The 22,081-nt window shown below is 42.5% G+C and overlaps 2 protein-coding genes across 2 annotated transcripts in view; one reads left to right on the plus strand and one right to left on the minus strand.

The window, feature by feature from the left end:
* Positions 1–22,081, minus strand: part of wnt5b (wingless-type MMTV integration site family, member 5b) — a 107,680-nt gene that overhangs the window by 28,413 nt on the left and 57,186 nt on the right. The window contains exon 2 of the mRNA XM_051959226.1: positions 21,018–21,101. The gene's annotated coding sequence lies outside the window, so the exon portion shown is untranslated. The remainder of the gene's footprint in view (positions 1–21,017; positions 21,102–22,081) is intronic.
* Positions 12,143–15,831, plus strand: fbxl14b (F-box and leucine-rich repeat protein 14b). Its single transcript, XM_022210744.2, has one exon. The coding sequence runs from the start codon at positions 12,840–12,842 to the stop codon at positions 14,040–14,042; it is 1,203 nt and encodes a 400-aa protein (XP_022066436.1). The 5' UTR covers positions 12,143–12,839; the 3' UTR covers positions 14,043–15,831.

Below are 22,081 nucleotides of genomic sequence, written 5' to 3' on the forward strand. Positions count from 1 at the left end.
AAGAGAAATTTCTTTAAATGACAATGAGCAGCAAAAACGAAGAGAATGTGAGATGAATAACATCACACTGCATTAGGATTTAAAAACTTTTAGATATTTAACTTTTCTTTGATGTGGCAGCACAGCTGGTGAGTAAAACATCTGTGTGGCAGCAGATTCAGCCACTATCGGTGAGTCATCTGTGCGCTGAATGCTGATGTGTTTCATTCAGCTGTGTCGATAATTCGTTGGTTTGAAATCTCTCAGGCTAAAAGCTTAAAAGGTATTTTGGCATGGATTTGTCTGGATTTTACCAACTGCAGTTTTAGGTCCAGATTGGCTTTTTTACTCAACTAATTGTGTGATTTTTGCTTAATTTGTTGGTACACAAAACATCCATTTTCTTCCATTTTATCTGGGGTCAGGTTTCATGGTTGAACAGGTTGAAATGGGTTTTTTTTTTTAGTTCTTCTTTGGGGATCTCAAGATGTTCACAGGCCAGGTGAGATAGGTAAATCCTCCAGTAGTTTCTGGTCCTACACTGTGGTCTCTTGCCATGTGGGGATGCCTGGAAAACCTCCAAAGCAAAACACCCAATCAGATGCATGAACCACCTCAGCTGGCTTCTTTAGACATGAAGGAGCAGCAACTCTACTCCGAGCTCCCTCCGGATGTCCGAGCTTCCCATCCTATTTCTAAGGCTGAGCCCAGCCACCCTATGGAGAAAACTCATTTCAGTCGCTTCTATCTGCCACCTCATTCTTCCGGTCATTACCCAGAGCTCATGACTGCGGTCTGGAACGTAGATCGACTGGTAAATCGAAAGCTTCAGCACACAAAACAGCCCGACCTAAAAGCATTCAGTGTCTCTGTCAAATTTCTGTTTTCTCTCCGGGCTAAATCCTGAGACTTAACCCAGGTGAGACCCAGATATTGAACAGATGCTGGTTAAATCCTTCGAATAGGTTTGTCCTGGGAGACGACTCGGTTGTTGTCTTCTTCGAGCCTGACTCCGCTCGGTGTCACGCTTCGCTCGTGAGCTCGATTGATTTCTGCCTGCGTCAATCGCCGCTACTGGCATGTGTATGTCCGCATCAAAAACCTGCCAAGTGTAATTTCTAAGATTGAAAATTAGCTGTTTTCCACCTTCATGGTCCTCTGCACAAATACAGACAAACAGAGAGATAGAGTAAATTCCAGCCAGAAAACGCGCACACACACACTAACATACACACACAACAATATGCAGCCTATTCATGCCAACAGATGACAGAGTGCATTGAGAAAATGCCAAAATGCTGACTACTGAGGGAGAGAGCACACGGCTGAAAAATCTCCTATGTCAGACTGCAGAGCTGGCAGAAAAGAAAAGCATTGTTGAGGACACACACACACACACACACACACACACCTAGGCAGCCTGTGTGGTGCAAAAAATTGGAGCAAGGCGGCAGTGCATAACACACACACACACACACACACACATATATGAACGCACACATCCAGCCTTTGAGGCACTGTGGCGAGACGGGAGCACAGACGAGCTGTCAGAGAGAGGGAAGAGAAAGTGAACAAAAAGGAACAAAGAGAAAGAAATGGAGGTGGAGATAGATGGAGAGGGATGAAAGAGAGAGACGGATACACAGAGAAACACAGGCTTCGCATCTCCTGGCAGTGACCTCCTGTTATCTCCCTCTGTATGCACCAGCCCCTCCCGTTCTACTCCCGCCATCTACATTTTTTACCCGCTCAACTTCTTCTCCTGTCTCTCCCACCTTTTCGGGTGTTTTCAGTAATACCTCAGTGTTCATTAGCCAGCATCATGGTATTATTCCAGCTTGTCACCCTCACCTCTCCCTGCTGCTCTTGCTCTGGATAGAGATCGAAAGAATGAGGCACACGCCGCTGAAGAGTTTCTCTCTATAGGTGGCTAGGTTCAGTTTAACTGATGAGGTGAGGAGCTCAGACGTCTGAGGGGAGTTTGGACCAGAGTTGCTGCTTTTTCCCGGGAGACTGGAGGTTTTCTGGACAGGTCCGACATGAAGGAGGCCCCAAGGTAGACCCAGAACTCACTGGAGGTTTTACGTATCTCATCTGACCTGGGATCTCTCAGGATGAACTGAAAAACGCTGCTGCAGAAACAGACGTATGAAATATCCTGCTTAGGAGCAATCAGTGCTTTGAGCGGACAACAGGACACATGATGTAAATTTCGTCATCCACCCAAATATGTGAGGGTCTGCAGGGACTACAAGTGAACCAACTGTAGATGAACCATGAGAGCAAGCAGTGCTTAAACAGATGCTTGATATGAGGAGTTTGGACTTGACATGCTTTCCATCAACATAGTGCAAACAGAATAGAGGAGTCAGAAGGACCTTCAACCTTGAGTGACGAGCTGAAAATCTGAGGAAACGACAGCGTGAGTTTACTAGGAGTCAACACCATCTGAGGAGCTGAAGGGTAGAAAGATCTGACGTAGGAGGACAAGACATCCTCACTGCTGTGGAGGCTGTGGAGAGGAGTCAGAGGTTTGATCCCTCTGGGAAGTTCTAATTTCTCCAGATATCCTGTGCTCTGTTCATCCACAGGCAAACTTCAAGAATGATCACATAAACACGGTGTCATAATGCAATCTGAAACCAGCTTCTATATCCTCACGTGTGTTTCCACGTAGCAGACTGATGCTTCTCTACTGTAATGTGAACAGATTCGGAAGTGAAAAGCATGAAATAGTCCTTACGGGTGGGAATCAAACCAGGGACTCACTGCTCAGAGTATTCACGCCCATGTGGTGCACGTTCAAACATTCAGCTGTTGGGTCCTTAACGGAAAAGAAGATTTATATCTAAAGCATACCCATTTAAAACCTTATTAAGAGTAAAATTTTGGCTTTTAGATGTTTAAAAATGACAAGACTGATGCTGTATACTGTGTTTGTCTGTGTACCTACATTATCTCAAAGACTTCCAAAAATATTCAGACACAGAGAAATATGCAATTTTATTCAATGTGAAACACGTAAAACACCAAACGATAAGTAAGAGGCCGAAACAATCTTTATGGTGGCACCGGTGCTACCTATATCCTCAGATGGTTGCCTCAGTGTTCACTAGCACTAATGCAACCACATTAAATATTAACTCATATACTCTCAAAATAAAGGTTGCATTAGGAGCTATTTGGGTTGCAATCTGGTGCCCTGGGAAGAAGAAGTGGAAGAAGTAGGCAAAATAGCAAGCTGCTGGGTTGCTTTTTATTCTATTGCTTGTACTGATCACTTGTGAGGGATCACAGTCAGTTCAATATATTTGCTTCGTTGACAGATGTCATTAGTTACGGTAGCAGTTTAGCTTGTCAGTGCATCTAAAAGATAAGTTTGCAATTTGCTGCAGGTGTGATGCTGCAGGTATGTAATAAACTCAGAGGACAAACGCCTACAAACAGCTGGAAGCAACAAATTAAGCTGCAGGTCCTGTTAATGTGTTTGAGGTCTGTTCATGCCTCCATCAACAAAAGGCACAAACTTTGTCTTGGTTAATGCTCAAACTTTTATACAATAACTCTTCTGCCTATTTTCCGCCTGCGTCACATCAGACAATTGTGGGGAAAACTCCCACGATCCCATACTGCTTCACAATGTCATAAAAACTACGTCTTCTACCATTGTTTTGAGAGATTCTAGCAACAGGAATTGCCTGCTGTGCATTTAAATTATTTAATCCACACAGGAAATTTGGCTGTTTCTTTTTCTTTTCGGCATTTTCACCTTTATTGATTGAATCATAGGTTTAGAGAAAAAGAGAGAGGGAGGGACGACATGAAACAAAGGTTCCCAGAAAGAATCGAACAGAAGACAGAGGAGGGAGCGAGAAGCAGCAACACAATGAGAAAGCTGGAAGGGAAAGAGGAGAGAGAGCAGAGAGGCTTTGAAGGAAGGAGTATAACACACAGACACACACACACACACACACACACACACACACACACACACACACACACACATACACACACACACACAAACACACATATAGGGCATGTTTCAGCACTGTACTGTAGGTGAAGCCCTGGTGAAGCAAGGAAACACCTGAAGGAACATAAAAGATTCATTGCATGCATGCATGCACACACATGCACGCACACACAGACAAACACACACAAAAAGATCTCAGGACACTCGGGGCATTGTTACTGTCCGCTTTCTCTTTCATATGCTGCTGTGTGCAGGCGCAGCCCACTTGATGTTGTGTGTGTGTGGATTAGAGAGAAGAAAGAATCTACAGAGTCATGGTAATATCCATTCAGGAAGGTGTCGGCCTTCAGGGGGACGTGTTGACACACGCCCACGTAACCTTGGCAACCGGCAATCGCTGCGGGTGCAGATGAGGCGAGCAATTATCCAGTTAGAGCCCTCCCCTGAATCATCAAATACGGGCACATAAAGTTGCACAAACACGCACAAACACACACACACATACACACACATATCTGGTTGCATGACAAGCAGAAACTTAGGAAACGTTCTGTATTGGACACACACAAACAGCTGGCTTCACACTCTCACCTCTGTTCCAGCATCTCTCCTCCTTTTTCAATTCTCTTAGCGTATCTTTCGACCCTCTATTTTAACATGCTGATTCGTTCTCATCTTTCTCACTTTTATTTTTCAACTTCCCCCTTTTTCCTCTCCGTTCCCTCACCCATCCATAGCTCTCTTCCTTCCCCTCTTTCGCTCAGTGTGAGTGCTAGCTAGGACCCAGCGGGTTTTCTAAGAGGGGCATGACACACCACAGCAGCAGTGAGCATGCACGTGCACGCACACACACACACACACACACACACACACACACACACACACACACACACACACACACACACACACACACACACATGTTTGTACTTCTATCTTAGTGAGGACATCCATAGGCGTAATGCATTTCCTACAGCCTTACCCTAACCTTAACCATCACAACTGATTGCCTAAACTTAATCCTTACCCTAACCCTAACCAAACCTCAATTCATACCTGTTCTCTAAAAACAAGTCTTCACCCTCAAACATGGCTGTTTCAAAGTGAGGACCGGCCAAAATGTCCTCACTTTGTAAAAATGTCCTCACTTTGATAGTTAAATGCAGAAAATGGTCCTCACCATGTAGCAAGTACAAGAACACACACACACACACACACACACACACAGCTGTGATATGAGGCAGACAGAGGGAGACAGAAAAACAGAAAAAAATGCATGCTGCGCAAACACACACACACACACACACACACAGAGGCAGGCAGGTCATGCAGAGAGAGTCTCAGCTACTGCTGCTGAGGAGAAAGCCTGTGGCATATAGACCTGCCTCTCTCTGTTTTTATGTCCTCCTTTCCACTGTATTTATTTCCGTCTCTTTTCTTTCATCATTCTTTCTTTTACCTTCCTCATCTGTGATCATCCCGCTACACAGATACAAAACACCAATTGCTGAACCCGCTAACAACGAGTGACAGACTAAAGACGCTTCTGCTATTAAAAAGTTTGCTAATAACTTGCGACAAAACACAATCTGGCTGGCAGTTTTAGGGCCACATTGGCTGGATTTTAATTTCTGTTTTGAACCTGACAAACGTAAATTTCTGACGGGAGCTGCTTACAGGGAGAACATTCATGTACAATTTGGTTTAACAGAGCATTTGTGTGAGGCAAAACACATTATGGTTTACGATGAAATTAGTTTTTGCCTGCATCCCCCATGTTAAATCCCAGGGGGTGTGTCCAGCAGAGGCCTGGCCGTAATTTAGCCACATTTAGCTGGAAGCTGGTGTTAATCTCCCACCCTGTTTATAACTCAAGGTGTTTGCACTATCATTATAAGGCTTGGTATTCATGTCAGGATCGCTATTTTGAAAATGCATGACACACTCTGCGCCCGAATACCAAGGACGTAGGTGTTGGCAGCCACAGGGGACATTGCAGTTAACTGCTTTGTCTTTGCCCTTGATGAAGTTACAGAATATAAGTTAAAAGCACAGAGGGACACTTTAGATGTTTTGCATTAATGAACACAGCTTCTGTGTATCCAATGATAAGTTTTAAACTATTCAAATCAATGTTTACGTCAAATATTTTTGGATTATGTATACTGGATTTAGCTTTTTGTCAAGCATGATGTGCTAATATTGTAATGTTCACAAATAGCTTTGCTTAATGTGACCCAGGAGTCTATAAATAGGCCTGATATGTTCTGATTAAATTAAAAATAGCTTAAATTCATTAAAAGGCTGCATGAGCTTTGTAGGCAAATACATTGTGAGCTCTCCACTTAAATGCCTTCAGTGTCATGTAAAGAAATACATAATTAAAGCTTAATAAGACAATACACACACTGATTAGTTTCATCATGGTATACTGGCAATTTAAAAATACAGTAATTCTGCTTGCAGGTGTTGATTAAAGCAAAAACAGACAAATAAAGACCTAAACACTGACACTGGAATTGACCACACTTACATCTAAGCATCATCAAGTCAGTCCCTGTATAATTTCTGTGATTGTGGAGAGGTTTATAAAGTTGTGGTCATCACTAAGCCCCATATGCTGCAGCCAAGAGCAAAACTTTTTGGGACAAGATGGGATTGCATCAAAGTACCTCTTCAAATTTACTGAGTCTGGAGGTTTTTTTTTTTCATTGTTATCATTACTGCATAATGATCTTGTACAAATGTGAAAAATACATGCTTCTTTCAGTGCAGTGGCATTAGAAATTGATCACTTCATGGAGGGCATGAGAAATTATTAAAGGTCCCACATTGTACCCCTTTTCAGCTAATTAATGAAAGTTTCACATTTTCCCAGAATGTGTCTTTTAATTTTTCAGCTCTGCAAAAGTGGCTCATTACGCATTTTAGCTTTAAGTGCAGCTGAGCAACTGCTGTCCACGGGCCCTTCAGGAAGAAGACTCTCTCTGCCTCTGTGATTTAAAGTTTGGAGCAAAACAGGTGACCACAGGACAGCCATCACAAATGTGAAAGAAACCAGCTTTCTCTCGGAACAAGCATTTTCCACGGACATACAGAGTGTCTGTTCATACCTCATGTGTTTGGTGAGTTTGTCAGGTGATGTTATGGTCATGAAATCAATTTTTTTTAAGCAGTGTAGAGCAGCAGACTGGAAATGGCTTTGAAGTGACTGCTCTTTAACCTGTAGTCTTAATGGGCTGTGTTTAACTCACAGTTTTACACTTGTTCAGTTGTCAACAAGAAAACAATAAAACGTAAACGAGAACAGCTCTTTATGGAATTTGGTTGTATTAAATACAGTATATGTCAGCACAGAGAGAAGGAGAGAAGTAAACTAAACAGATGTACGCCATCAGCAGCTGAAGTTGAAGCACAACCGGTGATGTGAAAACACGGTAACCAACCCAGTCCTTCATATCAGTCTCAAAGTTTGCTGCATTTCTGACTGTCCCAAAGCATTACAGTTTCTGTAGAGCTCTAAAATTTGACCATACAATCAAATCAAATAGTAACATTAGCCACATTAGCTGCACAATGTTCCAGCAGTAAGGTTTTCTTATTGTTGTCGTGACACTGCTGTCAATAATAAAAGTAATCCACTTGGAGTTTAGTTCTTCAGATGCTGGGAGTGCATGAAGGCTGTTGTGTTCACTCTTGCAGCCAACAGCAGACCATTTGGTGAATGTTGCTTGTGGCTGCTACTTACAGAGTTAGCAGAAGCAGCTCTAGAAAGTAAACGAACCTGGTGGACTGTGAGACAGCAGTCTGAATGTAGCAGCTCAATAAAATTCTTACTGGCTTGTAAACCTGGGATACTATCTAGTTGTGGTAAACATCTTCATATCTCAATTGCTTTTATTTTAAACCTCCGAGTTTAGACGAAGTACAAAGCACAATAAAAACAGGCTGTTCACCATATGGGCCCTTTAAAGGGATCAACAACCCTCTCAGCGAATATAAATGTTTTGTATTAGAACAGACCTGAACATCCTTCAAGGGGAAGGAGAACAGAGAGGATGAGAGGGAGACGTGGAAGTGAGGAGAGTTGCTGTCAGTTGTGCATGGCTGCCTTTTTCCATGTAAAATCGCCTGTTTCTGCAGCTCCTCTGCCTCTCCGTTATCCTCACCTGATCACTGTTGCCTCTGCTATCGCGCTCTCTTTGCCACTATGTTTCTCATCAGCTCTTCCTCTCTCTGAACCACTCTGCCACACTCCACGGGCTTCAGCAAACAGCTCCCCTGTCATATTATCTCACTCTCTCTCACATTCACATGAAGAAGGCAACAAACAGCCGAGGAGACGAGATGCAAGCATTTAAAAAATATAGTGTTTACATGAAAAAGGCCGTATGCACAGTATGCTTTAGTGGAAGTGCAGAAACACAAACCAAGGTGACCATGGCAGTGAAAGAGGCCACTGCAAGGGGATGAAAGTCTAGGATTGCAGAGAACAAAAAATATGTTACCTTTCTACTGTTTCATACATTAAATAAGCAATATTAGAAAATATCTATATATAGGTATCTATTGCTGACTGATATATTCTCAGCTCCATCAGCTGAGACCAAAATATGCCTTTGATTATTCAAGTATCAAAACATAAGCAATGCCAGATGTGAGACAACAGCTTCAAAGTGATTAGATTGGGACTTTATGAGGCACATGAGAGAAATAAAGTCTTTGACTCATTTTCTCTTTTACAGTTTTCTATCACCACAGTCATCTAAGTCCCCCGCCCCACTAAAATGTATAGACCTTATTTGTGTGTTCACTATACAAACTGGTTGCTTAACTGTTGTTGTTGTTCTGTGTATGGAGGGAGTGTCACACACACACACACTGACACAAACTATGATCTGGTCTTGAAGCTTGTGCCAAATACCAAGCCAATAAAGTGTGTTGAAATTAATTAAAGGAGATTTTTACCCATGGGTTGTAGACATTGTTTCCGACATTGTCAGAATATTATATGAGCTGGTGTTTTGTTTCAGAGCAGATTTTCAGCCACAGCTAATCCTCTCCATATCTGACTGATGAAATGTTGGCTGATGGTATCTGGAAATGTAAATCTAATATCTGGTTTTGCAATAAACAGAGGCGCCTCGGAAGGGGGGACAAGGCCACCCCTGAAATCTCATTGGCCAACCCAGATCTGATAGGTCAAGTTCATTTACTGAATCTCCAATGAGAAGTTTCAATGCATCTGAGTGCAAGTGAAAGCAGCACTGATGACTGTAATGGCCATACATATAGCAGCAGAAAGTCAGCTGTGTGGCTGTTCATAAACATCACAGAGACCACAAAAAACAGTTTGTGTCTTTGGTTGACAGAAGCACAATCTAACTTCAAAACATTAACGGGAGCTGAAGTTTAGTTTGTTGCTTCCAGCTGTTTCTGGGAGTTTTTCCTCTGAGTTTATTAAATACCTTCCAAATGAGCACCTCCAAAGCAGAGGAGATGCTCACATTTCACACAAGACAACACAACACAGCGGTAACTTCAATAATTACCTATAACTATGATTGTAATTAGAAATTATCCCAACATGCTTTTCTTCACCTCAGGCAGGAGAGCTGCCACACAGTGTCACAGTTTGTGACAGTTTTATCATTATTTACACAACTGATTCCCATGTAATCTTAGCTTGGTGGTACTTTACTGTGAAAGTCTGATAAGAATCAAAATTTTCAGGGATATTTTGCAGAATATTTGTAGCAGTGACATTGTTATGCATATATATGTGCTATAGGACATGACCTTTCTAATCATTAACCCAAAATATGGCAACAGGCAGCAGAGTAACGATAAAATACATTTTGTCACGCCATATATTTCCGTAGTTTGATAAATTATCATCTCATGAGGACGTAAATTTCAGTATTGAAATAATAAAGTTCAATATTCAGATTATTGCACTTCATCTCTGACAGCAAAGGCACATCAGATGTAATGTAAATATATATATATATATATATATATATATATATACATATATAACATGTAGGTGTACACACACAAACACTTATGCATAATAAAATATACACACACACACATGACTGCAACTTTAACACAGTGTACACTGCACTGTATATTTACAATCTCTTCATTCCTCATTATTTATGACTTGTTCTATTCTTTAATGAATATTTTGTTCATGTTTGTTGTTATGGAACAGTCACATCTAAATAAACTGAATGTTTTGCCTGTAGGTGAACTTTTTTTCCCTTTAAATATTAAACAGTATCTATTCTTCTGGACTCTATGAACAGTGGTCACCTTGAAATGTTAATTGTGCTTATATTAATTTATGTACATCAGGTAATTAGTAACATTATCTATAAAATAAGACTTTCTCATGCTGTTTTAATTTTCAACCACCCTATACAAACCTAATTTCTGAAATTAATTTATGACTTTTGTTATTGTGTGCCAGCCCAAATATTGTCAGTGGCCTCATCTTGTCACCCTTGTGAAAAATTTCTGGAGGTGCCACTTGTAATAAAGTAAGTGAGAAGATTAGCACATGCCTGCTAGCTCTTAGAAACCAAGTTAAACTGGAATAAATGTTTAAAACCACAATTTGCAAGTTAGAAAGTTTGGTAAACCAGTTAAAGATGCCCAACCCTTAGGAACAATGTCTATTCTTTTTACTCAGATATATATTTTTGGAAAATCAATACAATATACACAAGAAGGATGCTTAAGTAAACAAATTTAGAGGGTGATTAAATCATGACAGACTGCAGCGTTGTTATTTTAAAAGTACATGTTAAAATCTTGAAAAGAACTTCTTCCTCCATGACCTGGAGAAGATGCCTGTGTTCTTAAAAATGTGATGTTGCTCTGAACTGCAACATGAATATTAGGTAACATAAAAAAATATACATGGTTTAAAAAAGTTTAATTATTGGTGATTAATGTACAACTGAGGGGCCTATAGGAAAAAGATATAACTTAACTTTATTAGTATGAATATTTAAAATGACAACATGGAGGGATATTTAGCCTGTAGTAGATAGTGACACAGTAAACTAATATAAGATTGTAGTATCAGTTTAATTAGTCACCTAGTTAGATTTTTAGACAGATAATAATACTTTTATAAAAGTTATGTTGCTGTATTAGATGAGAGCGTACATATGTTTTTTTTGTGTGTGTGTGTGTTTTTACAAATTCAACATTAGGAAGGGTTAAGTTTTGAAAACCAGTGATATCAATGTGGGGCACTGTCCCTCAAAAGTCCTAGTCTGACATTTTTACATTCTGCAGAAAAAGTTTTTGTCCAAATTAATGAAAACCCTCCATATGACTCTCATGTTAACAGTACAGAACAGTTTATAAATGTATATTCTTATACGAAACCACAGAGTCCTCTTTTGTGCTGTCAAAATATGACATCACCTTCACGTAAACCTTTCTTTCTTCCCATCAGCACAATGATTTCAGTGTCATTTAAAGATCAGTGAGGGCACTATAATTCCAGAAAAGGCCATTACTCTACTATTTGGGAAGAATAAACCTTTAAATGTGTCAGCATTTGGACAGAAAGTACCATATTTGGGTGGAATGTGGGTGCACTTTAGTCATCATCCATTTCAGTAGGTAGGAATGTCATGATTTACAAAAAAACAAAGTGGGGTCCTGAAACTGCAGCCACATAACACCGAGAGAGACGAACTGAAGCTGTGTTGTTTACATGAGACAAAGAGCGCTGTATTCTGTTGTGGCGGCGTTTTGGAAGCGCTCTCCTTGCATTTTCACAACAACGATAACACCAAGAAAATGGCAATAAAAAGACACTAAACGCTGGTGCCAAGTACAGCACGCCGAGGAGCTTCTCCGGCTGCTGGCCTGTGTTTGCTGTGTGGTCCGCTCAAAGGGTTAAAGCCCAAAGTGAACTGAATTGTAAGAAGTTGGTTTCCAAGGGAAACTGTTCGCACCGTTCCAGCTGAGGCGGGACGAACCAACTCCGTGACACGGAGGGGGTAGGGGTGGGTCGAAGGGACAACGATTTAATTTCGCACTGCGTCGCTTGCGAAGTAATTACACACGCATTTCCGCGGCACAGCGTCCTGTTGTGACACTCGTACGAACGCTGCTTGTCGCTAAATCAGTTTTTAAACGCACGAGGGTGATGTTATTACTTTCCGCCACCCCTCCGGTACAGCCACAGTGCCGGGGTCCCTGCCAACTCGGTTTGAAAAGAGCAGACAAAGGCTTTGAGCCCAGGACGCCCCTCTCTCTCTCTCACTCTGCCTACAAAGCCAATCTTGCTCTATCTTCGCTGCTTTTTCTACCATGGAGCTGCTGTTTGACAGGCGGCGTTAACAGTCTCGCTTTTTACTTTATAAATTCTGAAATGTACGACCGTCTGGATCCCCGCTTGGCCGAGAGAGGAAGGCTTTTTGTAGGTATAATACAAGGAAGCGTCGTCTGAGAGAGGGAGAGAGAGGGGGAAGGATTGACGCTTTTTCCTCCTCTCCTCCTCCTTCTTCCTTTTCGCCCCCTCTCCTCCTCTTTTTGGCGGAGAGAGGGGCTGAGGCAGGAATAAACGTTTTTTTTTTGTTTTTTTCCTCTTCCTTTTTCTTTTTTAATACATTTGAATCCTACTGCGCAACCAGACCGGATCACGTGGCATTGGAGAGAGTTGGATCGATTTTGCACAGTTCAGTGTGAGAAAAAAAGAGAGAGAAACACACAACTCCTATTTCTTTTGCACTTCTGTGGATAACTGGGACTGTTGATACTTTGGCATAATTGCAAGAGAAGGGGGTGTTTGAGTGGGCTCCTTTTTTCAGCCTTGGAGGTGTGGAGTATTAATTCTTATATGCCTGGGTTTTGAAAAACAATGGAGACGCACATTTCGTGCCTCTTCCCGGAAATTTTGGCCATGATTTTCAGCTATCTGGACGTGAGGGACAAAGGCAGGGTTGCCCAAGTGTGTATTGCTTGGAGGGACGCATCCTACCACAAATCAGTGTGGAGGGGGGTGGAGGCCAAGCTGCATCTCCGCCGGGCCAATCCTTCCCTGTTCCCCAGCCTCCAGGCCAGGGGCATCCGGAGGGTCCAGATCCTGTCTCTGCGCCGCAGCCTCAGCTATGTCATCCAGGGAATGCCTAACATCGAGTCCCTCAACCTGTCCGGCTGCTACAACCTCACGGATAACGGGCTGGGCCATGCATTTGTGCAGGAGATCCCATCACTTAGGGTTTTGAACCTGAGTCTGTGCAAGCAGATCACAGACTCCAGTCTAGGCAGGATCGCCCAGTACCTGAAGAACTTGGAGGTGCTGGAGCTTGGAGGCTGCAGCAACATCACCAACACTGGGCTTCTGTTGATAGCCTGGGGCCTCCACAGGCTCAAGAGCCTCAATCTGAGGTCCTGCAGGCATGTCTCGGATGTGGGGATTGGACATTTGGCGGGCATGACCCGCAGCGCAGCAGAGGGCTGCTTGAACCTAGAATACCTGACTCTCCAGGACTGTCAGAAACTCACGGACCTGTCACTCAAACACATTTCCAAGGGGCTGACCAAGCTGCGGGTGCTGAACCTGAGCTTCTGCGGGGGGATCTCGGACGCCGGGATGATCCACCTCTCCCACATGACCTCCCTGTGGAGCCTCAACCTGCGCTCCTGTGACAACATCAGCGACACAGGGACCATGCACCTCGCCATGGGCACCCTGAGGCTGTCTGGGCTCGACGTGTCCTTCTGTGACAAGATCGGGGACCAGACCCTGGCGTACATCGCTCAGGGGCTGTACCAGCTCAAGTCGCTGTCGCTGTGCTCGTGCCACATCTCCGACGACGGGATCAACCGGATGGTGAGGCAGATGCACGAGCTGAGGACCCTGAACATTGGACAGTGCGTGCGCATCACGGACAAAGGGCTGGAGCTCATAGCGGACCACCTGACCCAGCTGGCGGGCATCGACCTGTATGGATGTACCAAGATCACCAAGAGGGGACTGGAGAGGATCACACAGCTCCCCTGCCTTAAAGTGTTGAACCTGGGACTCTGGCAGATGACAGAGAGTGAGAAAGTGAGGTGATTGGAGATGTTTGGAGGTTTGTGTGTGTGTGTGTGTGTATGTATGTGTTCGTTTTCTTTTTTGGATGAGGGACATGAGGGGGGGGGGGAGAAGGAGGTGAATGGGCGGGGAAATTTCTTTTCTTATTTTAAAAAGAGAGAAATCCTCCTCTTTTCCCCTCCTGTGTAAGGTGTGCTTCTCCCATGTGACCAGAATCTTCTGTTCATTTTTCATTTTGTTTCCGTTGGCCTTGCAGGATTTCAAATTAGTGTTTGGTATCACTTAATATTCTGCCTGGTAGAAAGCAATTAAAACTTACTTTTTTTTACAAGCTCATGAAAAATCCCTGTTAACACATCTCATATTGAGTTTTAATATCTCGTAAAACAAATTTTTACACTTCGGACTGGAGTGACTTCCACAATCCGCTTGTTTTCTCTCGACAGGATAATCATTTCCTGACACTTGCTTGCAGTAAATTCTGTAAGTGTTATCCATCCCTTTTTTATTTCAAAAAGCAAAGAAAGGTTTTACAAAGTTGAGACATTTATTTTTGCAGTGAGTCTGGATTTCAAACATTTAATCTCCGCTACAGCCATCACGCCTAAAAACCATTTGGCTACCTCGTATGTGGTTATTTTCAAAGGGTGTATACTGTTAAAAAAAGAAAGAGAAGGAATGAGAGACTGGGAGAAAATGTGCCTAAAGGGACTGTGTCTGCCCCCTCCCCCATATCTCTCCCCCATCCCTCCCTCCCTTCCTCCCCTCTTCCATGAGCAGAGAAAGGAGACCAGGACACAATCTAACTACCTTTGTTAATTTACCCCCATAAACAGCAACAATTTCCCAGAGAGAGAGAGAGAGAAAGGGAAAGTGAGCTGTAAAAAAAATTGCAAGAGGACGCCGCTTTATGCAAAATACATGTGCAAGAGCTTTTTTGTTTCCTTCGTTTTTTTAAGGATAAAGTCCAACTCCAACACCCAGTTTGCTTTGACCAATAAAAAGAAGCCCAAGCAGAAATACCTACAGTGATTCTATAATGATAAAGCAAACGTGGGGAAAGATGCTAAACACAACGTATGTCCTTATAGGATTATTAGGTATTTTTTGTCAGGGGGGGGAGCAGGTGGAGATAGATGTCAGTGAATGTCGCTCAGAGCGTCGTACTTCAAATTGAAGTGATTTCTATATTTTAACCTTTTATCGATCGAATCAGGGTTTTGTCTCACGGTTTTTTATTTTCCCACGTTAATACCAACACATTCATATTCATGTGGCTCTCACCGGTGTGGAGTAGCGCGAGAGAGAGAGAGAGGAGGGCAGGGATGTCTTTTTTTTCCTCCTCTTTTTTTTTCTCCATCTTCTCTCTGAATAAAAATACCCCGAATCCATTTTGAGACATGCTTAGAATAAGGAGCAATCGATTATTTTTCTTTCTCTCTCCTCCGTCTCGGGTTTCAAGCGGTATGCGTCTCTTTTCTCGCCCTCTCTCTCCCCACCTCTCTCTCTCTCTTTCTTACACACACACACACACACACACACACACGCATTTAGGCTGTACACACATGCACACGCGTGTGCATGCCGACGCTGGCGTGTGCGCGGTTTTTAATGTAATGCAATGACCTGCTAGAAAAATTAATATACGGATGTGCGTCCTGCTGAAAAAGCTGTGTGTGTTTGAAAATAAAAAAGATGTACTGTATATTATGTGTTTGTAAAGAGAAAAAAATGCAGAATCCCAAAATTAAATTGTTTTATATTCTTACGGTTAAAACAATTAAAGATATTTATATAATGAATGAAAAGAGAGCTGTGTGGATTACTTGTGTGTAGGTGCACCTCATTGTTGTCACCATGCTGTTTGTTGTTTTCAACAGGAAACATATCCAAGGTTTACTACTGTTTCCCACAAGACAGAGCTGCTATGGTTCTACAATTAATACATTGCTCCTAATAACCACCCACACACTTCTGAGTATTGTTCCTGATCAGTCCAGTCTTTCTCCTGAAAAAGGACTGGAAAAAAAGCATAAAAAAATCTCTTGTGTTGTTTTATTATTTATGAGAAGATTCAAAATGGATGCTTGCCGTCTTGATTTGGCTGCAGTGCCTGTGTAATTAATTATCACCAAGGCGTTTATTATAGGAAACTGTTCTACCCTGCTGATTTTTTTAATCATCAGCGTCTGTGAATGCAACCGAAAGGTGTTTCACTCAACTAGGAGGGAAGTTGAGTTTCACATTTTTAAGTCTCGAGGTCTCAGAACAGCAAAGAGGGGGTTGAATTCAGTGGATTTGGTGGTTTTAGGTGGAAGGATTTCAGTGTTAAGTTTTGGTTATTTTTGCAGCGTTTCCTTTCACATGTGGCAGAGCTGCGCCTGTGTGGCTGCATGTGCAGGGTAATGAGATCTAAAAGTTGGTTAGGGCAGATTTCCCTCTTTCTGCTTTCCATCAGGGACGTGTCCTGTGTGTGAAGTGACACACACACACACACACACACACACACACACACACACACACACACACACACACACACACACACACACACACACACACACACTCATAGGGAGGGTTGCCAGGCCAGTCAGTAGCCATTGTCTGTCTTTAGAAGTTAGGAAGGCAGGTTTTGGTGGGGCTTTTTTTTTCTTCTCTTCCTCTTTTTCTCCTCCTCTTGTTCAGTCATGCATACCAGATCCTAGACCAGGCAGGAGACCCCCTCCCTCCTGTCCTAACTCCTCCCGACCACCCCACCACACACACACACACACACACACACACACACACACACACACACACACACACACTTCTTTTTAGCATTCCACACCATCATTCAAAGCATTTAAGCATTCTCCCTCTCCTGACTCTCTGTCCATGGGGATTTGGGGATAAAGGCCAGCAGAGGGATTGTTGACCACAGGGACAGAGACAGACAGAAAGAAAGACACACACACACACACATACAGTATGTCACTGTTTGCTGTTTCTTAAGTTTGCTTTAGCTGGCCTTTGGTCTTGTGCAATAGCACTGCAACGAGAGCACACTGAGATGTGAAAGATTTGTGACATTTTGTGCCGCTTTGTCCCAGAAACATCTCAAATCGGCTCAACAGAGACTGTAAAGTGGCCTGTAAGCTACAGTTTACTGCATATTTTGCTTGTTTTGTTGTAGAAACTGCACAAGCTATTTGGAGTCGTACATGCAGCAACAAGGCAATGGAAGAAACAGAAGCAAAGAGGTTGTAATGCTGATAAATGATGTACATAATAGAGGGCTGTTTCTTTATCGTGTGACATTTTGTCGTGCAGACCTCTCCCCAACACATTCAGGAGACAAGGTCATGGCGTGCGCTTCTACAGAAAGGTCTGCAGGCTGAAATGTAGCCTGACGAAGATACAATCAGCTGCATTCAAATGATAATGTGATACCTTATTAATCCCCATAGGGAAAATCTCTTTTTTGTCCTGCTGCCCTCCACTGGGAGGTCAGAGGTCAGGCTCTGCTCAGGAGCTCCACTCACGGCAGGAGCTACTGGGGATCTGGTGTCTTGCTCAAGGACACATCAACAGGGTGCAGGGTTGTCATGTTTTAACATCCGGTCACCTTGCGTCCCTTGCTGTGCTGTTATGAGTCCTTGGAGGTGGTGCAGGCCACCTGTGAAGCACCAGCTTCACTTTTAAAATACTGAAAGACTTCTTTTTTTCTGGATGAAACAATTTCCCTGAACAATCTGTGAGCAGAATACAAACTCGCCCATTATTGTATAAGTTGCAGTCTCAATTTGCATTTTGAATAGAGAGAGCTGAGTGTGAATTAAGCTCTGGAGTTTCGCTGCTGGGTGTTCAGCATTATGTAGTTACAGAGCATGATATATCACTCTATTGTACACACTGCGAGTTAACTTCAAGTTGTATGAAAAGAAACCTGGTGCTACAAATGTTCTCATTTATTGTGACGTGCAGGAAAACTGTCACTGCAGGTCACCAAAAGCTGTTTGAAAATGGCCAAAGTGCTTTTACACACCGTATAGTTATTATAAACGGACATCCACAGAACATGTAAAAAGTGACACTTTCATATTTGCTGCTCGTTAGGACTGTTAAGCGTCTCTTTTGTGACAATTGTGCAAATTTACAGTCAGTAAAACCAAACCTCTCTGCAGTTTTAGTTACTTTTTATGATCTTCCATCCATCTCACAAAAATCTTTTAGTTTTCTTGCCAATAATACTAGAAGATGGTTAGCGTAGCTTAGCACAGAGAGTGAAACAAAGGGGAAACAGTATGCCTGGTTATGTCTCATTAAAATGTTATGTGTCTGTTTAATCCATATGAAGATTGGAGTCTCCTCCGATTGTCTAATTAAATCCTAGTAATGACACAAACCTCTGGAAAGTGGCGGCTTCTGGCCAAGAATTATCTCGATGATGAGATGCATACTGTACTTTCTACAGAGCTAGGCTACGTGTTTTCTTTTGCTTTTGGTCTTTTTGCTAAGCTAAGCTAACTGTTTTCAGCTTTAGACTAAAAGAGACATGAGTGCATCAACTATCCAGCTGCAGACCAACAAATTAATGTAATATTCTTACATGATTAATTCAGATTAGTTTAACTCAGTTTCATTCATATGGCACCAATTCATGGTCTCTATCATCTCAAGATCTTAAAAGATTATATTATAGACGAAACTCAATGAATCCAAGCAATTTTTTGAGCAAGCTTTTTGCAAAGATAAAGCTTTGCAGTATCAGGCCCAGGCAGAGCAGCCATCTGCCTCGACTGGTCGGGGTGAGGTTAAAGGGTAGAGAGCAGAATGGCACACAGAAAACAGGCAAAGCTTAAGAGAACAATGGGGAGCTCTGGGGAGGTCAGTGAGGCTAATATCCACATTTGTAACAAAGATACAACTTCACAATGAGCCTGAAAGCTGCTGCTGCGCTCCTCCACCTCAGGTCCACTCTCCTGCATCGGCCACATCTGGTAGAGCACAGCGCTACCACTGCCAGTCCTCATTTTGCCGTGTACCTCAAAGGTTCAGCGTTGCAGCCAAGCAAAGATTGTGTGCACTCATTGCACTGTAGGCAGCTGGGATCAAAGCGTGCACTAAATGGCTTCATCTTAAGAACCCTGTATCTTCCTGTCAGTGCGATTTTCCCCTCCTCAGATCCACAGATCCTGCTCGTCTGCGTGATTGACAGCTCCTAAACAAGTTAATTCAAAAACAACGTACAGGCGAACCTAAATTAGACAAAGGCCCACATGTCTGCCACATATAGGTCGCTGACAAAACCTTTTCATACTTACAAGTGCGGCTTTTGAACTTTGCTGCGTGTGCGAGTGTGTGTGTGCGCCTGCAAGTTGTAAAAGCTGAACTGTGACTCGTCACGTTGTGCTCTGAACCGCATTTCCTGTCAGGCAGAGAGGAACAGTATTATGTATGTGTGTGAGTGTGTTTTACTGCTATGATTAAAGGAATAGTTCACCATTAAAAGGGGAACTGGGGTTCTTCACAACATAGCAGCAGGGGTATTAGCGGCAGAGTGTTACTGCCCTCCCCCACATGTCTGTCTTGGGCGGCAGCAACTCCTTGTCTGCTGTGTTGTCTGTATTTCTGGCCTGTTTTTAGATCTCTGCATGTCAGCTTTTGCAACTTGTTTTGCAGCCTATGGTGCGGCCTCGCTTTCCTACCTGTTCTCTTCCATCTCCTTCCTCCTTGTCCCTGCACCTCCACCTTTATTTCTCTCTCCATTTTGTGCCCTCTCCTCACCCTTTCTCTTCCCTCCCTCCTTCTTTCTGCGGCACCTGGCTGGTGCTGAGGTGTCGCTGAGGTACAGTAGACGGCTCTTTGAAGTCCCAGGGGCCCTCAGGGGTTGTGTATATGCGTGCCTCTGTGTGTCAGGAAACTTGTTTTTTTTTTTATCAGCAGCTCCAGTCAAGAACATTTGGCATTGCTTTTGATTTGGGCATCTCTAATGGTGAAACATCCTGCTTGTGTGCTGCCTGTTACCTTTCCTGCTTTGCTGAACCAATTACTTCTGGTAAACAGCTAAAAGTTTCTTAAAATTTGATGACTAAGATGTGTTTTCTTTTCTGCATTTTGGATGTATTTTAATAGGAGTGAACAGGAAATGTGAGGAAAGAGAGCAGAGGAATGACTTGCAGCAAAAGTCTGGTCAGACAGGAATCAAACCGGGAACTCGCTGCTGACGACATTTGTGTCCATGTGGTATGTGCCCAAACCACTCGGTTATTTTGTTGGCCTACACAGTGGATTTTTGTCTTTGCAAGACTAGCTTAACCCTGGAACCCCAAACCTGCTCGTGGGTTTCAAAGGCATGTTATCTTTGAAAAGTTACATCATTAATCAGTACCAGAACTGGTAAAAAAAAGAAGAAAAAAGCATTGAAAATTGTGGGACTTTCAGGTTTACTGACAGTTTTTGAACTAATCATGTGTTCAGTCAGAACAATTACCAATTCAAAACTTAAAATCGTGATATTTTATCATAATAAAGTTATAAACAAATTTTTTACACTAGCTATATTGTGTAAAAACAAAAAAAAAATCACACTACTTGGCACATCTGACAAGGTTTTAGTGGATAGTGTACATGTTGACTCCAGGTTTGTTCATTTTTTGTACAATAAGTCATCAAATCTTTTGTCTTTTTCTGTTTTAATGATATACATCCTCATAATTTTGGTATTCTGCACTAAAGACATTTCTAACTTCCTTCTACTTCGAGCCATGGTTTCACTGTTTCCATCAAGGTGCAGAACTTTATACTTTAAATAAGCCCACAGTGAGTAAAAATGTAACAGCAGCAGAAAAAAAACACCCAGAAACCACTTGGGTTTAATTACTCCTATGAGGCCTTTTGGGATATATAACTACATAAACACCAACGTAAAGTTTGTGTTCAAACATGACAATAAAAACAGCTTGAGAGGAGTAAAAATTAGGAGCAGCAGCTTGGTGTGGTAGTGTTCTGACTTACTGGGTTTGGGGCTGGCACAGTCAGAGCAGAGAGGGGGAGGAAAAAGCACCTCTGTCCTGAAGTCTGCTAGAGTCAGCACCCAACCTGGAGAGAGGAAAAGAGAGGGGGCGGTGAGTCGGAGAAAGAAAGACAGAAAACCAAGGAAAGTGGTAAAAAAGAAAGAAAGAAGAGGAGGAAGAAACGGATGAGAGAAGGAATAGGAGGGAGAGAGGAATCTGTGAGTCACTGTTTAACTGTGGGCTGCAAGAAGTCGGCTAGCCATGTTAAAATACCGTCTGGGCACACACACATACACCCACACACACACCAAACTCTTCCAAAATACAAAAAAATCTGCCCAAACTTCAACAATAGTTGGCACACACGCACACACACACACACACACACATATTAAAAGCATTAATGCAGAAATCTTGCCACTGCCTCACTCGTACTTTGCTGCCCAGCAGACCAGCTAATTATTTTCAGTTGGACACCAGGCGCACACACACCTCTGCTGCACATTCCTCTGAAAGTAATGAGCTGCTTCTCTACAAAGGTAAGAATTTAGGGGAAGGTCAAAAATAATTCTTTCCATTTCAAAATGGCTAACTTTTTACTGCAAAGGAAGGAACACTGACATCACCTAACCCCTCAGTGTTTAATTATTGATGATTTTTCCTTTAAAAAATGAACTCTGGTAAATTATAATTAGTTCTTTCTCTAGTTGAGAAATGCTGAAAAGAGACGGTGCTGTGGTTTCTTGATTCTTCCCCCTAAACCTTGTCCTTTAGTTTTATAACAATGTGATTTAGGACTACAAGTTACTAGTTAAATTAATGAGTTGATTGCTTTTTTCCATCATTTCATCAATTTTTTAGTCTGTGAAATCTAACAAAACAGCTTAAAAAGACTGATTTTGCCAGAGGTGCTAAAGAAAAAGGAATGGGATCAATACAGATCACTACAGTACAGCAGCTTTTGAGATATTTCAGTCTAGACAAAAAGAGGTTCTTCAGCCAACAAATGGACATTGTCATCCCCAAAACCAAGCAGCCAGCGAGGCTAAAAGCTTCATCACAAGT

The sequence above is a fragment of the Acanthochromis polyacanthus genome, chromosome 1, assembly GCF_021347895.1.
Source record: "Acanthochromis polyacanthus isolate Apoly-LR-REF ecotype Palm Island chromosome 1, KAUST_Apoly_ChrSc, whole genome shotgun sequence".
NCBI classification, from domain to species: Eukaryota; Metazoa; Chordata; class Actinopteri; family Pomacentridae; genus Acanthochromis; species Acanthochromis polyacanthus.